The sequence below is a fragment of the Microcaecilia unicolor genome, chromosome 1 (genome assembly GCF_901765095.1).
Source record: "Microcaecilia unicolor chromosome 1, aMicUni1.1, whole genome shotgun sequence".
Classification (NCBI taxonomy): domain Eukaryota; kingdom Metazoa; phylum Chordata; class Amphibia; order Gymnophiona; family Siphonopidae; genus Microcaecilia; species Microcaecilia unicolor.
The window spans coordinates 234,963,634-234,987,302 of NC_044031.1; the positions used below are offsets into that span (position 1 = coordinate 234,963,634).

At 41.4% G+C, this 23,669-nt stretch overlaps 1 protein-coding gene across 1 annotated transcript in view; it reads left to right on the forward strand.

Annotated features, from left to right (window-relative positions):
• Positions 1-23,669, forward strand: part of LOC115471141 (dynein heavy chain 5, axonemal-like) — a 766,968-nt gene that overhangs the window by 573,203 nt on the left and 170,096 nt on the right. The window contains 4 exon segments of the mRNA XM_030204834.1: positions 3,722-3,844; positions 3,847-3,902; positions 18,377-18,497; positions 18,500-18,546. Coding sequence (XP_030060694.1) covers positions 3,722-3,844; positions 3,847-3,902; positions 18,377-18,497; positions 18,500-18,546 — 347 coding nt within the window.

Below are 23,669 nucleotides of genomic sequence, written 5' to 3' on the forward strand. Positions count from 1 at the left end.
TAGGTGACATCTTTAAACCACAAGTACTTTCGGACTCACCTAGAAGACTGTCTGTCCTTGGGGAGACCTTTGTTAATAGAAGATGTTGGAGAAGAACTTGATCCTGCTCTTGACAATGTTTTGGAAAAGAATTCATCAAATCTGGATCCACTTTCAAAGTGAGATTGGATTTATAATCATCAATATTACTCTATTAATTATTTATGTGAAGGGGCATTTTCGAAAGGACATCCAAGTCAGAACGTCCCAAATGGACATCCATCTCAGATGTGTTTTCAAATATGTTTGAAAAATAGTGTGAGATGCACATCCATGCCCTGGCAACGTCCAGCATAAACATCCATTTTACAAAACTGAAACATCCAAATTTTGAACAGGTAAAAAACAAGGGACATGGACGTCTGTATAGCAGCATTCTTAGCAAATGGCCACACAGACCTTCATGCAGAGCAGAATCAGCCCAGTAATTAATCCAGTCAACTTTAAACCAAGCCACCCAAGTTCAAATCCCACTTTAACTGTTTTTGTGTTTTTTTTTTTTTAATTTTGAGCCCTCCGGGACAGAAAAATATCTATTGTGCCTGAATGTACACCAGTTCAATACCTTCAGGCTTGAAGGTGTCTTACATATCAGGTATACTAGGTATTTTTCTGTCCCTGAAGGGCTCACAATTTAAAAAAAAAAAAAAAAAGAGCTGAAGTGAGATTTCAACCTGGGTTTCTTGGTTTACAGTCCAGTGCACTAACCAATCCAGCTCCATGTCCATCACGCTGATTTTTGCACTGTCCTTTGTTAAGAATGCCCATTTGAGAGAGTCTGTAGGATGCTTCCACTTTCCCACAAGTGTCAAGGCCACAGGGGATTACACTAGGTTAAAGGAAGCCCAGAGAAAAGCAGCGACAGCTACTGCAGATGCCTCCACCCTGAAGCTGAAAAACTGCAACCATTACGTTCACATAGCAAAGCTCAGCTTGGAACCTTGAAGAGTTTGTATTTGAGCTGGCTGGCTGCAGACCAGCCTTGTGTGCCTGCTAGAGACTGTGCTGGTAACCTCTGGATCCAGGGACCAGGCCAGAGACTGCCATGATACAGCACAGTTTATATAAACTTTATCCACCAGTTGTTTACTAAGCAGGCCTTGCTAGTTTTTATCCATTCACTGATTATATCCTCTCTAGACTATTGCAATAGTCTTCTACATGGTACTATCCCACACTGAAAAGCGCTGTCTTCAACTAATCCAAAATACAGCCGTGACACGTCTGACAAACTCTAAAAGATTTTATCATGTAACACTTCTTATAGATGAACATTGGTTTTCTAGTACACATCAGATCACTTACAAGACTCTTGTTCTAACCCACAAAATACTTCATTCTAATACCCCTCTTTATTTGGTACTCCTGGTTCCCTATACCCCCCCCCCCCCCACCCCAGGTCTCGATGCTTGTCATCTTCTAATTTATTACACATCCCTTCTCTACGTCAACTCCATTTTACTTCCATTAGATCCAGGGTCTTTAGTGTAATGGTCCCTACCCTGTGGTATTCTCTACCTATTCCCCTTGCTCCTTGGCCAATCACGCTGATTTTTGCACAGTCCTTAAAACCTTTCTTTTCAAGGATGCTTTTGCTTGCCCTGATCTGCCCTGAGAAACTGAGGGCCAGCAGAGGCCAGCTACACTTTATAGACAGTACATGACCTTTTTTCCCCCTCCTCTCTTTAAATCCTCTTTCCTATTATTAAATGGAGTTCTTCCCCCCTTCTGCTCCTCTTTTCTTTCTTTCTTTCTTTCTTTCTTTCTTTCTTTTCTTTCTTTCTTCTTTCTTTCTTTCTTTCTTTCTTTCTTTCTTTCTTTCTTTCTTTCTTTCTTTCTTTCTTTCTTTTCTTTCTTTCTTTCCCTCTTCCCTTCTGACTGTAACTTACTCTGATTAACGCCCTGAAGGCCCAGCTATAAGGCGGTATATCAAACTTGAAAAACTTGAAAACTTGCACATGGGCAATATGTGACAGAGGGAAGAGTTCCAAGGCTGGCTGCAGGCTACGTATTGTAAATTTCTGCCACTGCTGGTGCCCTCTATAGGGTAAGATACTTAACTCCAGGACTGCCCAGAACACGGCATCCCAGACTTATTTTTGGTAAGTCGCGGTTTGAGAGCGCAACACCTCTCCATTCAAACTTCATTGGCTTCCTATTATGGAACGAATAAATTTCAAAGTCCACACAATGATTCACAAGATTATCTATGAAGAATCCCCAACCTACATGTACAATCTGATTGACCATCCTACCAGGAATTGCTCTAGATCTTCTTGAACTTATCTTAACTTACACCTTCCTAACGGTAAGGAATCAAATACAAAACATACTATGCATTCAATTTCTCTGTTATAGGCAGCAAGCTCTGGAACACCCTACCCACGATCGATTTGTATAGTCAATAATCATCTACCCTTCCAGGAAACTACTTAAATTCACCTTTTCAAGCAAGCCTACTCATATGACTTGACTTAAATTAGAAATCCATCTGTGATACCTGGATCTGACTACTTAGCAGAATTTAATATGTTTTTTTTTCCTTATGAATTCATCCCTCTCCGAACCATTATTATACATTCTTTCTTTTTCACATTTTACCCAACTTACACCTCTTCCGCTCCATACCTCTACCACCTTCCTCCCTATCCTTTTCTAGTCCATCTCTGTATATATTATATTGAAATGTTTTTATCCATTTTGTGCTATCTTGTAAATTGTTTTTTTATGTAAGCCGCTTTTGAGCCTGCTTACAGGGGGAAAGCGTGGGTTATAAATGTTACAATACAATCAAATACATTGCTGGGGTGGAGGGGGCAGTTTGAGAGAGAGGAAGAAAATGCTAGAGTGCTGTGGGAGAAGGGGAGATGGTGGACAAGGAAGAGAGGAAGGAAGGGGAGGAGAGGGTGAGTTTGAGAGAGAGATGTGACACGTGGGGAGGCAATAGACCTGGGAGAGGAGAGGGTGACACAGGGACTCCTGAAGTAACTGACATCAGTGGCAGGGCATTTTGACACCTTTTGCAGAACATCCCAGTCAGTGCCGCACTGGGCCTTCCTTAAGACAGCCCTAGGTAAGAAAGGGAGCAGGAACATAGCTTAGAAAGGCAATTCAGTCATCCAGGCAGCAAGGTAGAAAGTATACAACTTGTCCCCCAAGCTACATTAATCTTAGGGTGTTAAAGTGATCCTCAAATGCATACTCCTTGAATTGCCCATTTGGACTGACTGGGTCAAGATATTCAATGCATATAAAACCTGGTTATCTGATACATTACCTGAAACAGATACACAGCATTTCTTTTCTACAGACATAAAATGATAGAAATCAGACTCTAGTGTTTTCTAAGTTGGGGCCTTTACAGATTTTGGAAATGTTATTTTGCATGATTGCATAAAAATGCAAGGTTACAAAATGGCACCTTGTGCATCGGAAGCTTTTTTCATTTTTCATTTTTCTTTTTTAAAGCTACCTTGCTGAGGCATTTTTAGTACAAGCAACAAAAATCTAGACTAATACTACTACTTATCATTTCTATACCAACCAGGGTATATACTGGGGCAGATGAGTATTGCATGGTATGATTTTAAAAGATGCCAGTATCCTGTGTATGTGGAGCCAACTCAGTCCCATAAAGCACGTAGGCATGTACAACTCAAACTTGCTTTGGTTTCATTTATAGGTAAAGTTGGTGATAAAGAGGTTTGATGTACTGAAGGGATTTCTCTCTACATAACTACTAAATTGGCAAACCCTGCTTACACCCCAGAAGTCAGTGCCAAAAATGCTGTGATTGACTTCACTGTAAAATGAAAGGATTAGAAGACCAGCTCCTTGGCCGTTGTCATCCTTACTGAAAACAGGTAAAGTTTGTTTTTAAGAACAGAGAGTTTAGATTCATTTTTATGTTTAAACTGTTTTATTGACGATATGCATAATACAATTCAACTTGGAGTATTCATACAACATGGATCAGTATACAAATCGACATTCCAACAACATACTCAACATCGTCAATCACTTTTTCCATTTTCTGCCCCCTCCCCCTTTACAACTTTTATATTTCAGCGATTTATTATAATATGTTTCAACGTTTTTATTGATGATGAAATAACATGGTGTAACAAATACCATAAAATATAAAACTGCAACGGTACGATAGATCTTCACATATAAGTAGTAAACAGACCATCATCAACTTTTATGTACTTCCCCCCCCCCTCCCTCCCTACCCTCTCTTCCATCCTCCCTCCCCCCTTGTTTCTGTGTAAGCCAATCAATATTGGGGATAGTGGGTTTAAACGTACAGACCATGGATACTGCCAAGGCAGTTCACAATAGACTGAGGAGCAAACTTCGCCCCCGTGGGCTAATTCCTTGTATATATTGGCCCCATATGGACATGAACTGTTTTTTCCTTTTCGGGGCTCCCTTCGCCTCTCTGGCTTCCCAGGTGGCCAACTCATGTATCTGGTTCCTCCAGTGCCAATACACTGGTGGATCCGGGTCTATCCACTTCTGTAGAATAGTCTTTCTGGCCACTAAACATACCTTGCGACACCAAATTCTATTCCTTTCGCCTGGGTCGCGAAAGCTGCATGTGTGTCTAAGACATAATGATCTGTGTTATTCTAGTTAGATAACTCTGGATTTGTCTCCAAAAGGCATGTACCTTTGGGCAGCCCCAGAAAGCGTGATATAAGTTAGATTCATTTTTAACAGACAAATTATTTAGACTGATACTTTAAAGATGGAATTCAGTTAAAGCAAAATTAATGACCTCATAGCTGAAGTGAGACTTCTATGGTCTGTGTCCTGTAAATGGCAAAAGACAGATCAGGTTCAAGGCTGGAGTGAGCTTCAACAGCAACTCTAGTAGTTGGGAAGTAGGACTAGTGCCAGGCAGACTGCTATAGTCTATGCCCCAAAATTGGCAGGGAGAGATAGAGATCAAGCATGCCTGTGTATAATCATGAAGTGGCAACCTGCAGAGTGCCAGATACAACTCTGGCCAACCTTGTTAGGCAGGACTTTACGGACCATGCAGGTCTTTATCTGTCAACAATTACTATGCTACTCTAAACGGGGGCTCTTTTTCAAAGCACTTAGAGATCCTTTTACAGATTTGCGCTAGCGTTTTTTCATGCGCTAAACGCTTAGAGATGCCTATATATTCCTGTGGGTGTGTCTAGTGTTTTAGCACATGCTAAAAATGCTACTGCGCTTTTGTAAAAGACCCCTCAGATTTAAAAAAAGTTCCATAGTTTACTTTCGCTGTGACAGTTCCAATTCTGTATTTAAGGAATTGATGCTGCAGTTAAGGCAGTGAAAGAGCTTGGATGTGGTACAGTGGATGGCTGCCTAGATTCAGGTGACCCAGACAATGTAATAAATTCCTTTTCTGCCTTTTCACTGTCATCTCAAAGGATTATGGATGCTTATGGGCGTGCTGTCAGAATTTTGCAGTAGCAATTCTTGGACTAATTAGTGGTGGGAATTTAAAAATACTACTAATCAGGGGATAAAGCTCAACTCCCAGAGCCAAAATTAAAATCTATCTCAAAAAGACTCCAGTGTTTTTTTTATTTTTTATTTACCAAAAAACTTTTATTCCTATAGTTATTTAAAAACCTACTACTCTTACCATCCTTTCACCCTTCTCCCCCTGTGCTGCACTAGACAATGTTTCAATTACTTACAAAATTCACATTTTCTCTATTCACATTGTTTTCTCATTTTAATTAACAATTGAAAGAACACAACTCAGTCTGTAGAATGCAGTGATTCACGCCGCGCTTTCCACTTGGCCACTGTACTTATAAAGCAAGCAAATGCTGATTGTGTTAGTCCCGAATGTGTCACACTCAGTTCGAATGTGAATCCTCTATTTACCGCTACCAAGCCAAAGACACGCTTGTACAGCATTATGCAGGTGCTGAGAAATCGGTGAGTATTTCATTAATTAACCCTTGGTGTCTCCTGTTTATGTCGGTTCCCCGATGCTGGACCGCATTTCACTAGATCTTCCTCAGGAGGAACCACCATTACATCTACAACAAGTTAACAATATCCTCATTATTACCATCATAACCACCCACAATTTACTCTCACTATTACATTATACATTAAGTAATACTCACAGTCATTCGTCTAATCGGCAGCATGCCAGATTAAGGCTCCCTTAAGCGTGGGCCACCAAACGCCGCACCAGGAGTTACTGCGTCAGACGCCCCTATCTGAATTTAAAGGGCTAAACACATCACCACACCCACTGCATTAAAGAAACATTACCTTACACCCATTCGACCTCAAGATTGAGGCCATAGGGTGTAACCATTCCCATGAAAAAATATATTGCTGCTCCATGACTAACAAGCTGGCACTAACATCACCACCCTATTGGGCAAAGAAAGGTGCACTATTGCAGCACACTGAAGTTGATCAACAGAATGATTATTTAAAGTCCAATGTGCTACTAGCGGGTTTTCCTGTTTGTTATGCCGAATATTACTAATATGCTCCGCTAACCTACTTTTAAGTTGTCTCTTAGTGTGCCCTATATAGTACAACTTGCATGGACAAACTATACAATAAACCACGCGTTCAGTATGACAGGTAGTGAGATGCCTTCTCCTCCACTGCTAACTCCAGACTCCATTCCTTTTATCTTGCTGCACCATATGCCTGGAATAGACTTCCTGAGCTGGTACGTCAAGCTCCATCTCTGGCCGTCTTCAAATCTAAGCTAAAAGCCCACCTTTTTGATGCTGCTTTTAATGCCTAACCCTTATTCACTTTGTTCAGAACCCTTATTTTATCATCCTCACTTTAATATTCCCTTATCTCTTGTTTGTTCTGTCTGTCTGTCCTAATTAGATTGTAAGCTATGTCGAGCAAGGACTGTCTCTTTATGTTCAAGTGTACAGCGCTACGTCTCGTAGTGCTTTAGAAATGATTAGTAGTAGTAGTACTAATGTAGGATTAAAATTTCATAAATAAATAAACAATTCAAATATGCAATTATTAAAACTCATAAAATGATCAACAAAATCAACATCAATACAAACTTTTAAAAACATAATAAAAATAATACTACAATAACAAATCCCTTAACCCCCAACCAAATCACATTTCTTCTCTCACTAGAGAATGGAACAGATAGGCCACAATTTATAAAAATATTACTAAATTAATCAGACTGCAGAAAGAGGAGAAACTTGAAATGCCAAGATTTGTTCATGTAACTCCCAAAGCTACCTGGACAAATCTTTTGAATGTTGAATTTGTAAGTATGCCACATATGTCCAGGAAAGAGAGCAGGATGTTTGGTGGTTGCTGAACTACAGATAAGTTAAACAGTTTGGCCTGTAATGCAAGCTGCCTGTTTCCATTGAACTTCAAATATTAGAGCAAATCCTTAAAGTATGCAAATGACCAGAAAGAGTTGATTTATTTTCTTCAATGACATATTAACATTTTTAAAATCACATTTATGTAGGACAAGGCATTGCTGGCCCTGAATAGGCTTGAGGCCCACGGTGAAGCAAATGTCTTTTATCACACAGAGTAGCAACTCACAGTAAATACATTGCCCAAGGGCAATTGCTGCTATTATAAACTAAAAAAACACAACCAGCAAGATAGAATCCTCTAAGCGTTATTTTTGGAGGAAAAAAGACTTCAGAAACTCTGTATTCACTTTAACAAGCTAGTTTCTGAAGTCTTTTTTCCTCCAAAAACACTTAGAGGATTCTATCTTGCTGGTTGTATTTTTAGCAGTGTTACTCAAGAGCAAGACTCAGTGGTTAGTTTAAATTTTGCTATTATAAACTAAAATATGCTTGCTTTAGGACAGGGATGCAGAACACCAGACCTTAAGGGTAATTATGGAGATATGTTTATTTGGTTTTAACAGTCTGACTATTTTGCTTGTTTTAGATGCTGTGAAAGGACCCACTGTGAAAGCTTCTACTTTATTTATTTAGGTTTAACTTATGCCTTTTGAGTTTAAAGCTCATAGGACCAGATTTAGTAAATGGTGCCCAAATTTGTGCACTGGAAAGAATTGGCAATTGAGAGCCCTATATAGAGTAACGCGTAGCGCTGGTTCCAGTGCTCAGATTAGGGTACCAGGATTATCATGACTTATGCCTGCTGAAACCAGGTATATTTCCTGGCACACAATTTGGGCATGCATCCGCGCTATGCTATAAGACTGCATGCAAGTTTCCGAAATGGCCCTGGCCTGCCCATGCCCTTTCCCATGGCCACTCCCACTTTTGGGTGGCACACTATGGAATTTGGGCACGCAGTTTTATAGAATAGCATGTAGCAAGATGTGTACACAAATCCAAATTTGTGCCAATTAACACCAATAATTGACTGTTAGCGCCTAATTATTGACAAGAATTGGCTCATTACCCAATTTAGTTGCATGCATCTTGGGACTGTGCCCAAATCTGGGCTTGCAAATTTGAGTGCCTTTTATAGAATCTGGGGGTAATTTTCATATATGGAGCAGAGGAGTAGCCTAATGGCTGGAGCAGTGGGCTGGTAAGAAGAAGGGCCCAGGTTCAAATCCTACGGCAACTTGTTGTGACCATGGGCAAGTCACTTAACCCTCCATGCCTCAGCAATGGCAAGTCAGTCCTATATCTTGCCAAGAAAACCACTGTGTGGTCACCAGAAGTTCAAGTTCATCTTTATTTGATATACCACCACATGGAGCGTACCATCAAAGCAGTTTACAAAGTAATAACAGTAGAAAACACAGCAAGGAAAAGGACTGCAAATTAAAGAGGAAAGCAGAAAAGGATGCTAGAGAGTTGCAACCCTCCACAAGTTAAATCTGACTCAAGGGTATTTCTGGAATAATCATATACAGAAGTTCTTTCTCTGCACCAGAAGACTTTCAGTGTAAGGGCCCTATTTACTAAGCATTCCCCATAGACACATAGGGAGTCTTTTACTTCAGATTAGCACATGTTATCTGCCACAGGACCCTTTTATTCCTATTTATTATTTTTGCATTTGTATCCCACATTTTCCCACCTATGGGTCCTGCTGCGGATAACATGCACTAATCTTTTGTAAAAGACCCCCAGCAATTCTGTAAAATGGACACCAGCATTTACATGCCAAATAGGCATGTAAATGATTAGAATACCAGCTTATACATGTGAATGTGTGCACATACATACACGAGTGCCAAAAATATAGCTAAGCGCTAGTTTATAAAAAGGCACCTAAATGCAGTGTCATGGAATCTGAAGGTGGGCATACACATGGGTGAAATCTGAATGGAGAATGGGCAGGGTGTACCTTTAGAATACTATAATTTACTTGTGTGTTTCACAATTTTGCATGAGCATTTACACCAGCTCCATGGCTGCTCTAAATTACAGGATAGCTGTTTGGATTTTGCTCACACCTTTTTCAGTAGTAGCTTAAGGTGATGTACGTCCTGTTTCACTAGGTATTTCCCTGTTCCTGGAGGACTCACAATCTAATTTTGTGCTTGAGGGAGAGTTATGTGACTTGTCCAAGATCACACGGAGCAGCAGTGGGATTTGAACTAGAAATTGCACAGAGGCAGAAATTTCACCCATCCCTGTCCATCCCCAGTGGAATCTAACCATACCCACCTGTACCCACTAACATCCATTCCATGGCCACCCATCCCCACAGGAATCAACTCTATTATTTGCATGCTCATAGCCTGATGTTTCCTCCCAACCCCAACAGTCTCCTGTGGTTCCAAGCCTCAGTCTAGTGTACCAGCTACCTCTCAGGGCATTCCAAGCCTCATACAAGCACTCCAACTGCCTCTCTGTACGTTCCAAGCCTCATTCTAGTGCTCCAATTGCCTTTCTTAGTGCATTCCATGCCTCATTCTGAAGTCACCAGAGATTTTCACTACACTCCTATGGAAATCTCACAGCAACTTCTTTGTCCCCGCAGTTTCGCTTGGTGATATTCTATTTTTCAGCGTGGTTTATGCTGCACCTTTTGATTTCTTAGCCTGTCTGTTTACCATTGTCATCAGTGGCTGAGATAAATAGTTTGACTCCTGAAACAGGCACTGTTGGCGCCAAAATGTATACCTGCTTCGAGAGTCTGTTTAATAACATACTGTTCTGGATATGAGTTTGTTTTGAATAAACCCACTGTTTTAGAAATACGGTCTACCCCCTACTTTTCCCTTTTATCACAGTTTTGGGTTTGTTGTTAGGGGGCATACTTCTGCTTCTTTTGTGTCGAATTTAGCTATGCTGACATGCCCCCCCCCCCAAAAAAAAAAAATAAAAGTGAAAATTTTATAGAGTGTAGATTAGCATGAGCTAAAATGGCATTTACTGTAGGATAACACACTTGAAGTGAGAAAATCAAACGGAAAAATTTACGCTAATACATCCATCCTCGCGGTTTGAACATACTAGAAGAATGAACCAGAAATAACTCAATACATTGACAAGGAGGAAAAGACCTCAGTGGTCACCAGCACATTTCTGTGCTGTTATGTACAGCCCATATAATGGTGACTTAAATTTGACTCCCTTACCAATCATAGGTCTAGAAAACCTTCCCTTTATATCTGTATCTACAGTGGGGGAAATAAGTATTTGATCCCTTGCTGATTTTGTAAGTTTGCCCACTGACAAAGACATGAGCAGCCCATAATTGAAGGGTAGGTTATTGGTAACAGTGAGAGATAGCACATCACAAATTAAATCCGGAAAATCACATTGTGGAAAGTATATGAATTTATTTGCATTCTGCAGAGGGAAATAAGTATTGATCCCTCTGGCAAACAAGACCTAATACTTGGTGGCAAAACCCTTGATGGCAAGCACAGCGGTCAGACGTCTTCTGTAGTTGATGATGAGGTTTGCACACATGTCAGGAGGAATTTTGGTCCACTCCTCTTTGCAGATCATCTCTAAATCATTAAGAGTTCTGGGCTGTCGCTTGGCAACTCGCAGCTTCAGCTCCCTCCATAAGTTTTCAATGGGATTAAGGTCTGGTGACTGGCTAGGCCACTCCATGACCCTAATGTGCTTCTTCCTGAACCACTCCTTTGTTGCCTTGGCTGTATGTTTTGGGTCATTGTCGTGCTGGAAGACCCAGCCACGACCCATTTTTAAGGCCCTGGCGGAGGGAAGGAGGTTGTCACTCAGAATTGTACGGTACATGGCCCCATCCATTCTCCCATTGATGCGGTGAAGTAGTCCTGTGCCCTTAGCAGAGAACACCCCCAAAACATAACATTTCCACCTCCATGCTTGACAGTGTGGACGGTGTTCTTGGGTCAGCATTTCTCTTCCTCCAAACACGGCGAGTTGAGTTCATGCCAAAGAGCTCAATTTTTGTCTCATCTGACCACAGCACCTTCTCCCAATCACTCTCGCATCATCCAGGTGTTCACTGGTAAACTTCAGACGGGCCGTCACATGTGCCTGCCGGAGCAGGGTGACCTTGCGGGCATTGCAGGATTGCAATCCGTTATGTCGTAATGTGTTACCAATGGTTTTCGTGGTGACAGTGGTCCCAGCTGCCTTGAGATCATTGACAAGTTCCCCCCTTGTAGTTGTAGGCTGATTTCTAACCTTCCTCATGATCAAGGATACCCCACGAGGTGAGATTTTGCGTGGAGCCCCAGATCTTTGTCGATTGACAGTCATTTTGTACTTCTTCCATTTTCTTACTATGGCACCAACAGTTGTCTCCTTCTCGCCCAGCGATTTACTGATGGTTTTGTAGCCCATTCCAGCCTTGTGCAGGTGTATGATCTTGTCCCTGACATCCTTAGACAGCTCCTTGCTCTTGGCCATTTTGTAGAGGTTAGAGTCTGACTGATTCACTGAGTCTGTGGACAGGTGTCTTTCATACAGGTGACCATTGCCGACAGCTGTCTGTCATGCAGGTAACGAGTTGATTTGGAGCATCTACCTGGTCTGTAGGGGCCAGATCTCTTACTGGTTGGTGGGGGATCAAACTATTTCCCTCTGCAGAATGCAAATAAATTCATATACTTTCCACAATGTGATTTTCCGGATTTAATTTGTGATGTGCTATCTCTCACTGTTACCAATAACCTACCCTTCAATTATGGGCTGCTCATGTCTTTGTCAGTGGGCAAACTTACAAAATCAGCAAGGGATCAAATACTTATTTCCCCCACTGTATATTATCAATGCAAATAAGCATGTTATAAATCAAAATTTTGTTTTGTATTATTGAGCTCACACGAAACATACATTATAGTAACATAGTAAATGACGGCAGATAAAGACCTGAATGGTCCATCCAGTCTACCCAACAAGATATAAACTATTACATACCATGTAAAATGAGTTTATGCATACCTGAGTTTGATTTGTCCCTGCCTTTCTCAGGACACAGACCGTAAAGTGTGCCTAGCACTGCTCTGTACTAAAAGTTCTGAAGCTAACGTCGAAGCCCCTTAAAACTTACACTCCAGCCCATCCATTTCTATTCAGCCACGATCAGGGCGCAGACTGTAGAAGTCTACCCTGCACCGGTTTTACTCTCCAAATACCAGCGTCAACACCCAATCTCCACTAAGATTCTGTAGATCTATTCCTTCTAAACAGGATTCCTTTGTGTCAGTGGCATAGCTAGGGTAGTTGACACCCAGGGCCGGTCATTTTTTTAACATCCCCCTCCAAAATCTAGTACTAGGCATGCCGAGAATACAAAACACTCAGGACCTATAGAGCAATTCTACCATACCATAAGCAGTAATTTCTACGAGTCACACAAGGAAAAGGAAAGCATCTTAAACACTACAGTGAGCACTAGAGCATCAATTCATCTATTGTAAAATGAAACTAGGCAGAATAATACAGATCGTCAATCCTGCACAGTCAATGCCATCTGAAAGCCATGTCTTTTTCACAAACACAGATACACCCTAATCCACTATAGAATAAGTAATAATAAACTTATTTAGGCAAAAATTAAACTGAACCCCCAAGATGCCAGACTCTGCATACAATGCAACACCACAGAAACAGAAAATGTCCCCTAGTACTGTGCAAAATATAAAGACAGCAGATATAAATTTGAAAAAAACTAGCAAGTACCAATCACCACTTTACAAATTAACAAATAGAAATAAAACAAATCTAGAAAATAAATAATACCATTTTTTGGACTAATATATTTAGCTTTCAGAGGCCAAAACATCCTTCCTCAGGTCAATACAGTATAGTGCTGTTACAGTATCCTATCCTGACCTGAGGAAGGGGGTTTTGTTCTCCCGAAAGTTAGCCAAAATGTATTAAAATTAGTCCAATAAAAGATTACCTTGTTTACGTGTTCTATTATAAACATTTATTAACACAGCTACAATACTACTTTATCCTAAAGCAAAACAAATAAAAATATATATTTTATTTACAGTTTGTTGTCTCGGGTTTCTGCTTTCCATCTTCTTTTCACTGTCTTCCTTCCATCCAGCATCTGTCTTTGTTCTCTCTCTGCCATCCAGTGTCTGCCCTCTCTGCTGTCCCCTCCATCCAATGTCTGCCCTCTCTCCCTGCCTCTTCCATCTACATCTATCATCTGCCCTCTATCCTGCCCCTTCATCCACCATCTGCCCGTCTGCCCTGTCTCTCTCCCCCTTCCATTCACTGTCTGCCATTTCTATCCCTTCCATCCACTATCTGCCCTTTCTCTCTGCCCCTTCAATCCACCATTTGCCCTCCCTCTCCTATCCATCCAGAGTCTGCCCTCCCTCTCACTCCCCCTTCCATACAGGATCTGTCCCGTTTCAACCCCAGCCTTTTCTCTCACCAGTCCCAAGCTTCAGCCCCAGACACTTCTCCCTGTCTCCTTTTCAGCCCCCAGTCCCCACAGTTTCAACCCCTGCCCCTGTTCAGCCCCCAGTTCCAGCCCCCTTCATCCACGTGCCTTGCATTAGGGCCCCCCTTTTTAGCCTGACCCAGGCATGCCCCATTTTCCCTCATGACCCCTTCTCAGACCCCAGTTCCAGCCCCCTTCTCCCATTTGAGAGCCCCCCTCCCCACCCCTTCTCCCATCTGGGAACCCCCACCCCACCCACCCCTTCTCCCATCTGAGAATCCCCCTTCTCCCTCTGAGAACCCCTTCCCCCCCCATCTGAGAACCCCCACAACACCCCTCCCCACCCCAGTCCCCTTCTCCCATCTGAGAACCCCCTCTCCTCTCCCATCGGGGACCCCCTCCCCACCCCAGTCCCCTTCTCCCATCTGAAAACCCCCTCCCATCTGAGAACCCCCACAACACCCCTCTCCATTTGAGAACCCCCTCCCCACCCCGACCCGACTCGACTCTCCTGCCACCACCCTACCTTTAAAAAAAATTTTGTGAAGCGGAGTTGCAGGCAGTGCCTCGCGTCTGCCCTGCTTGTAACAGAAGTAAATCTCTTCTTCTCCTCCTCGTTCAGCATCACTGTGTCCCGCCCTCGCAGAAATAGCAAGTTACCTCAGAGGAGGGTGGGACACAGTGAGGCCGGATGACGAGGAGGAGAAGATTTACTTCTTTTACAAGCAGGGCAGATGCAAGGCGCTGCCTGCAACTCCGCTTCACAAAATTTTTTTAAAGGTAAGGTGGAGGCTGGGAGCAGCGGGAGCGGAGCACCCCCTACCTGCTGACACCTGGGGCAGACCGCCCCCACCGCCCCGCCCTTGCTACGCCACTGCTTTGTGTTTATCCCACGCATGTTTGAATTCCATTACTGTTTTCATCACCACCTCCCATGGGAGGGCATTCCACGGATCTACCACCCTTACATGAAAAAATACTTACTAACATTACTCCTGAGTCTGCCCCCCTCCAACTTCTATTCATGTCCTCTAGTTCTACCACCTTCCCATCTCCGGAAAAGGTTTGTTTGCAGATTAATACCTTTCAAATATTTGAATGTCTGTATCATGTCACCCCTGTTTCTCCTTTCCTCCAAGGTATACATGTTCAGGTCAGCAAGTCTCTCCTCATACAGTTTGCAACGCAAATCCATACCATTTTGTAGCTTTTCTTTGCACCGCTTCCAGTCTTTTTACATCTTTCACAAGATACGGCCTCGAAAACTGAACACAATACTCCAAGTGGGGCCTTACCAACGACTTGTAGAGGGGCATCAACACCTCCTTTCTTCTGCTGGTTATACCCTCTCTATACAGCCTAGCATCCTTCCGGCCATGGCCATCGCCATCGCCTTGTCACACTGTTTCTTCACCTTCATATCCTCCGACCCAACACCCCAAGGTTTCTCTCCTGAGTCGAGCTTACTAATCCTCCCTCCTATTTGGTATCTCTCTTTTGGGTTTCTAAACCCCAAATGCATCACTCTGCACTTCTTGGCATTAAATTTTAACTATAAGATATTCAAGTTATACCAGAGCTATATACACATCGTCCAAGCAAAAGACGCTGGCTGTACAACTCTTCCACATATTTCTATCTTGCAGTGCTCAGCATGTGCCACCGTGTCCATACCATCCGCCACGGCAACAAATCAGCACCCCAACCAGAGAACACCACAGCACTGACCCACCTCCGCTCACCACCCTGTCCAAACCCTGCAAATAATAATGAAATTTATATTTTTTTATATAATATATGCTGTATACATGTAACTTATCTTATATCTTGTCAAGGTGTAGTCACAAAAGGTCAGTCTTTGAATCCTGATATTCCTACAGCGGTCATGCCGTTTCACACTATGGCTTCCATCAGGGGATAAATATGACATCCAAAATAATTCACAGCATATTCATTTCTAATAATGGCTCAAAATTGTACAACAATGAGGGATAAAACCCTTTTGGTTGACACATTGCCATGTCGGCGTCAAGAAGGTGCCTGGCGAACACTGAGGTCTTTTCTTCCACTTCAGTCTATTGAGTTATTTCTGATTTGTTTTCTAGTGTGTTCAAACCGTGAGGATGAACTTATCATAGGATGCCTGAGCGCGTCCCATGGTACTCCATTTTAAGCTCTACTGGCATGTATTAGTATTATTTTTATTTATTTATTGCATTTGTATCCCACATTTTCCCACCTTTTTGCGGGCTCAGTGTGGCTTACAATACATTATGAATAGTGGAAATACAATTTGTTACAATTTAGGTTATGGATTACATTGTGAAGAGTTGACGAGATGAAATCAAAATCATTAAGGAATCAGTCAATTGAGAAGAACAATGAGACAGTGGAAGGAGAGAAAAGAAATTAGAGGCGCTATATGAAGTATGTGGTGTACATTTTTCTGTGAGTAGAGGTATGAGTGTGGTGAGATTAAGGGTTGAGAGTTCATAAATGGATGTATTAATGTATTACTGAACAGTGAGTGTGAGCTTTATGTGTTTTGGTTCTTTCCGTAAATTTTCTCAAAAAGATGTGTCTTCAATGACTTGCGGAAGTTGGTTTGTTCATGGATCGTTTTCAGGTTCCGCGGCAGTTTGTTCCAGTACTGCATGCTCATGTAAGAAAAGGTTGTTGCGTGTAACGTCTTGTATTTCAGGCCCTTACAGTTAGGGAAGTGGAGGTTGAGGAACGTTCGGGATGATCTTTTAGCGTTTCTGGGTGGTAGGTCTATCAATTCAGACATGTAGGCTGGGGCTTCACCGTGAATGATTTTGTGGACTAATGTGCATACTTTGAAAGTAATGCGTTCTTTGAGTGGGAGCCAGTGTAGCTTCTTTCGCAAGGGTTTTGCACTTTCATATTTTGGTAGTCCGAAGATAAGTCTGGCTGCTGTATTCTGGGCTGTTTGAAGTTTCCTCAGGATTTGTTCTTTGCAGCCTGCGTATAGTGAGTTGCAGTAATCCAGATGGCTGAGTACGAGGGATTGTACTAGGTTGTGGAAGACGGATCTTGGGAATATTGTCTTATTCTTTTCAGTTTCCACATGCAGTAAAACATCTTTTTGGTTGTGTTGTTTGCATGGGTTTCGAGTGTTAGGTGGCGGTCAATGGTAACTCCAAGGATTTTTAGCGTTTCTGAGATTGGAAGGTTTAGGTTAGGTGTATTTATAGCGGTGAATTCATTCGTGTTGTATTGGGAGGTAAGTATCAGGTATTGAGTTTTTTCTGCGTTTAGTTTCAAACGGAATGTATCTGCCCAGATGTTCATGATACGTAGACTTTGGTTGATTTCATTGAAGATTTCTTTGATGTCTTGTTTGAAAGGGATGTATATGTTACATCGTCGGCGTAGATATAAGGGTTGAGGTTATGGTTTGATAGGAGTTTTGCCAAGGGGGTCATCATTAGGTTGAAGATGGTTGGTGAGAGAGGCGATCCTTGTGGTACTCCCATTCAGGTGTCCATGCAGCAGACGTGGCTGAGTTTGATGTGACTTGGTATGAACGTTGGGTTAAGAACCCCTTGAACCAGTTTAGGACATTTTCTCCCATGCCAAAATATTCAAGTATGTGTAATAGGATTCAGTGGTCTACCATGTCGAAGGCACTAGACATGTCAAATTGTAGGAGGAGTATATTGTTACCTGTTGCAATCATTGTTTGAATTTAGACATGAGGGTGATTAATAGTGTTTCTGTGCTGTGATTCGATCGGAATCCTGATTGGGCATCATGCAGTATTGAGTGTTTGTTTAAGTAGTTGGTGAGTTGTTTAGTTACCACTCCTTCGGTTATTTTGGTTATTAGTGGTATGGATGCTACTGGTCTATAGTTGGTTATTTCCCTTGCGCTTTTCTTTGTGTCTTTGGGTATAGGGGTGAGTCCGTTTGGGAAAAGTCCGTTTTGTAGCATGAAGTTTACGTGGTTTGTTAGGTCTATTATGAATTGTTGAGGTTACTTGGGCATGTGTCTAGTTTGCAGTGGGATTTGGCATATCTTCTAAGTGTTTCAGAGATATGGTCTTCTGATAGTGGTTCGAATTCGGTCCATGTTCGGTCTGCTGGGTATATTCCGTCTTCTGGGTCTAGACAATCTAGGAGTGTGGCGTATTCAGTAGGGCTGGCAGGTATTTGGAGTCTTAATTGTATAATTTTCTCCTTGAAGTAGTTAGTACCTAACGCAGCTTAGTAAAAGGGTCCTTTAGGTCCTTAAGTCTCATGAGACTTGCTATTCTCAGCAGCTAGCCTCAGGAGCAAGCAACCTCTGTAGAAAATAAATGCACTTCCTGCCATCTGAGAAATCCAAATCCAGTCACCTGCTACTGCTTCACATAAGTAATGTCTGTCCTTTAGCTCCAATAATTTTATATTTCATCAAGATAGTACTGATGGTATATTCGGTGTTACATGTATACTATATAATTGTTTTGTGACTTAGTCATAAAAATAAAAATACATTTTGTCTATAGGAATTGGAGGCAGAACGGGTCAAGCTGATGGAAGAGGTGACTTCTAACAAGAGAAAAATGCAAGAGCTAGAAGACAACCTCCTTTTCCGCCTCACAAGTACTGAAGGTTCTTTGGTGGAGGATGATCGCTTATAGAAGTCCTTCGCATCACTAAATCAACAGCAGAGGAGGTACTAAATAACAGGAGATTTTAAAATAGAGTTGTAGATTTATGGTTGGTGACAAATTCTTCTCTTTTTTTTGTATTTAAGACTATAGAGTAATAGTTCTGAAACAGTTCAGTGAACTAAACAGCACTTACCTATTGCAGATAAATGTCATTTAGTCCATATTTTCTGCACTGAATTTTGAACTGACATTTTGATAATTTGTTCGGTGGTGGTTTGTCTGACCAGTGATTGCATTTTCAGTAGCAAAGGACAGGGTCCAAATGTACAAACAAGAACAGCACAAAAAGCAACACAATAGGGCCTTCAGGACTGGAATAATCGTGAGTACTTTAATCAAAAGATCTGACAAAGGCTGTGTTTTCACGCACCTGCGTCAGGGGTCAAATCAAGTGTAATCTCTCAAAAAAAAATTGTTTGTAATCGCCAGACAAAAATGCTGGCAAAGTTGAGTGAATGACATCAAGGACTCTGCTGTATAGTAGTAGTCCAACGTAGAAAATTAAACATTCTCCCCTAAATTCTATTTTGGTGCCTTAAGTTGTGCACACTAATTTGGTGCATGGCCAATTGCACACACAACTTAATTGAGTAATAAGTTAATCAGCACTGATAATTGGTATTTAACAACTAATTAGTGGCATTAATTGGATTTAATTAGAATTTATATGCACAACTTTCTAGGCATATTCTATAACGTGGTGCGCGTAAATTCTCATTTTCACCATCAAAAAGGGTCTGTGGCCATGGGCTGGAATGGACAGGTCTGAGTGTTTCAGAAAACTATGTGCACTATTATAGAATACACCCGATCTGTGCCTAATTTAGGCGCAGGTTAGGGCTGGTTTTAGGTGGCCTAAATGGGTGCGCCGGTAAATTTTTAACAACAGGCTCTTTCTCCGGACGTAGCCAGCTCTGCAGTTGGAAGGGCTAGGGGTGGCCGGGGTGGGGGGGGGGGGGGGGAGAAACACTTGTCTCTCTCCTCCCTCCCTTACTGTGGGTATACCTTTGCTGGCAGCCAATAAATGGACTGCCACCACTCCCAACGTCTTGCTCTGAGCAGCATGCTGGAACTTCTCTCACATGCTCGAGAAGTCCCAGCCTGCTGCCCAGAGCTGGAAACAAGGAGCAGGGAGCAGTAGTCTATTTACTTGGCTGGCAGGGCTCAGCATCCCCACCAGCAAAGTAAAAGATAATTCAGCAGGGGGCCCAAGCCCACATTTGGGAGCCAGTTGTTAAAGAAGCCATGGAGGGCCCTGCTTTAACAACCGGCTCCCAAAATTCTTAAAAACTTAACAACCGGCTCTTGCGAGACTGTGAGAGCCTGCTCCAGCACACCACTGGGTGCGCCTAAATTTTAGGTGCAAGAATGGTGCATGAGCGTATTCTATAAACTACATCTAATTTTATTATAGTTTATAGAATCACACTAACTGTGTGGGTTTACAGCACCAATTTTTAAGGCACAATATAGAATTTCCCCCCTCTGTGCATAGAGCTACCATCTATATGCCACCTGTTATTGCAGTGATTTGAGCCTGATATTGAAATTTGGGCCATTTATAATACTGCAGAGTGTCTGACATCTTTTCCCCACTGATGGCTGGTTCATTACCATTCATTAATCACTGAAGTGTGTATGATTTTGGTAGTAAAACGTGTTTTCCACATTGTTAGTTCACACAATTGGTTGTGAAACTTTTTTTTTCATCCTGTTTTCTGTTTCTGTAATCTGTTAAGCCATACACTGCTGAAAGCTAATATAAATAGAATAACAGAGTTTGGGAAAAATTGGTTTTGTACAATCACAGACAGGGCCAGTGTACCAGTGTTCTGTGCTGATGGCCTGCGTGGAAAATTACCAATTATTTATACATGCAGAATCACTATTCTTATAAGAAAGAAATAATGTATTTTTCAATGTAAAAGGAGCAAAATGATGCAGCAAATGGACATTTCTCCTCCTCCACAATCCCTTTCTCTTTGTCTACTGTTATTCAGATTTTTAAAAAAATGAATAGTATAATTTTTTGCTTTGAATGAATTAGGGTACATGATGCAAGAGACAGAAGATGCCCTAATGCAACACAAAGCAGTAGAAACAAAATAGGGCTGCTTTGAATAGACCAAGACCTAGTGTTTTTGCTATTATATTTGGATAGGTTGTTTTTCTAAATCATTGTTTCCAAATCCCGAGTTAACAGGATAGATGTCCAGTATAAAGGGGCAGAAATTCCTTAAAGCTTGATTAGGCAAATTCTGCAGGGAGGATTTCAACAGATCAAACTGGGGGGGGGGGGGGGGGGGGGGGGTAAAATAAGAGGTGAAAGGGAATGGGACTTGATATACTGCCTTTATTATTTATTTATTTATTTATTTATTATGACACTTATACCCCACTTTATACAATAAAGATTCTTTCAATGTAGCTTGCATTAGAGGAGAAAGGTTGCAAAACAGAAGGCAGTTGAAGAATTGACAGTTTCTGTTAAATTAAGGCATGGAATATAGAGTGAGTCCATCTATGTCTAAGTGTACATAATGAGGTGATTTATTCTATCTGCGAATTACAATTGATAACCTTTAATAGGGAAGATTGAGTGGAAGTGACGATCGATAGATTGATCCCTTGGGAGCATATCAATAGAAGTAGTCATTGTAGAGTTAGAGGTGAGGATATGATATCCTATTTGGACAAGGAAACAGTTGTTTGGATATAGGAGTTGTTTGATTCGTTGTTCGTTTATTTGGTTTCTTCATGAAGGTTCTTTGAAGAAGAAGGCTTTTAGATGTTTCCAGAATTTTTTCATATATCTTTCATATATCCTTTGGTAGTGAATTCAGAGTTGTGTGCCTAAATAGGTAAAGTTTGTTGCATGGTGGTTTTTATATTTCAATGCCCTGGCATTGTGGGTGTCAGATAATTACAGGTGTCCAGTATTGACTTCAGTGTTGGGAGGTCAGGTTAAGGTTGTAATGTAGTCTGGTGCTAGACCATAGATTATTCTATAAATTAGGTGTGCATCATTTAAAGGATATCCGTGCTTTGATTGGGAGCCAGTGAAGATCTTTCAACAGTGGGTAGGCTTTGTCAAATTTGGATTTGCCATATATGAGTCTTGCAGTGGTGTTCTGGCTGGTATTTTGAGGATTAAGTCTTACAGCCTGTGTAAATTCTGTTGCAGTAGTCCATGTACATCAGCACCATGGTTTTGAGCTAACATTGCGGAAGATGGTTGTGGGGAAAGTTTCTTATCATATCAGTTTCCACATTGAGCAGGACGTGCTTTTCTTGACTTTTGTGGCCTGTTTTTCAAGACAGTTTGCAGTCTAAGATGGCTTCTAGGATTTTTTAAGAGAAGGGGTAGCCTCGTACCATCTAGGTCTACTGATGATATGGGAGACTTTGTAATGATGTGATGATAATACTAGGCACTGGGTTTTGTCTTTGTTGAGTTTGAGCTTGAAGGCAGTCGCCCATGATTCCATGATGGTTATTCCTGATTGGATTTTATGTTTAATTTCTGACAGATTCTTTTCGAATGGGTTATAGATCGTATCATTGTCTGCATAGGTAAATGGGTTGTATTTGTTTTCTGCTAGTGTGTTGTCTAAGGAAGTCATCATTAGGTTGAATAGTAGCTGGGATAGAGGTGATCTTGAGGGCTCCGCATTCTGCTTTTCATGAAGGGGATGTTGTGATGCCCATTTTACTTGGTAAGATCGAGTTGTTAGGAAGCCTTTTATCCAGTTTAGCAGGGCTCCTCTAATGCCAAATTTGTCGAATTGAAGTAAGAGGATTTTTTTGCTTTTGCTGATTTCTTGTCTGAAATTTGCAAGTAATGTGACGAGTACAGTTTTGATGCTGTATTTTGGTCTGAATCCTTATTGTAGGATTGAGAAGTCATTTAAGTAATCCATTAGTTTGGTGACAATACTCTCCATGATTTTGGTCATAAGGGGTATGGAGGCTACGGGCCTGTAGTTAGTGATTGTGCTTGGGCTTAGATTCTTTTTGGATATGGGTGTTAGCAATGTTGCCTTTTCCAGGGGGGAATAAGCCTTGTGATAGCATGAATTTCAGTGGAGTATAATTTGTTCATTGAAGAACATTGGTGCCTCTTCCAATAAGTAACTTGGACAGGTGTCTAACATACAGTGTGTGGTATGGAATTTTTGATTGCTTTGCTTACTGTATTGAGTGTTGGAGAGTGAAATGTTCTCCATAATATGTCCGCCATGATTTGTTCATTAGAGCTGTCAAGATCATCTATGAAGGTCTCTCAAGTGTGGTGTTTCTTAGCTTGATTATCTTGATTTCAAAGTGTTTGGCCAGTTCTGTTGCTGTAGGGAGAGGGTCATTTGTTGTAGCAATAGGACATGTGTTTAACATATTGTTCACCAGGTTGTATAGTTTTTTAGTGTTCAGTTGATTTGAGCCTAGCTGTTCTTTGTAGAATTTCCATTTCACTTGCCTTATTTTTTGTTCGTAAAGTTTTATTGTTTTTTTCCCATTCCTCTTTGTTGTTGTCTGTTTTGTTTTTGTTCCATAATCTTTCTTTGCTTCTGCATTTGCTTTTCAATTCATGTAGATCTTTATTGAACCAGGGGTTGATTTTTGTGTGGGACTTTTTCTCATTTTCATTGGGGGCTATTAGTCTAGTGTAATTCTGCATCTATCATCCCAGTCTAGTAAAATATGTTCTTTTTCTTTGCCTTCTTTCTACAGGGGTTAGGTGTAGTTTAAAGTGGTCAGACCAGAGGGATTCTTCCCATTGTGGTTTTCTAATTTCTTATTTTATACGTGGGTGTGATAGAGGGTTAAGTGGACATATCCAGAGTCACAAGGAGCTGCAGTGGTAATCAAACCCAGGATCTCAGGCCATTGCACTAACCACTAGGCTCCTCCTCCTCTCCTCCAGGTTAAACAAAGCTACTGTTTATTCTGTACATCTGAAAGGCACGCTCCTTGGTGTGGTGTCCCCTACTCCCATGAGGGTGATGTGCCTCAATATAGCTATAAGGCAAGAATAAGCTACCAGGACCCCTTTGTGCAGGATATGGAGGACTTTTATTTGAATACTGGTCATGATGTTCCCTACTTAGTTTCTAAAATTTCAAGTATG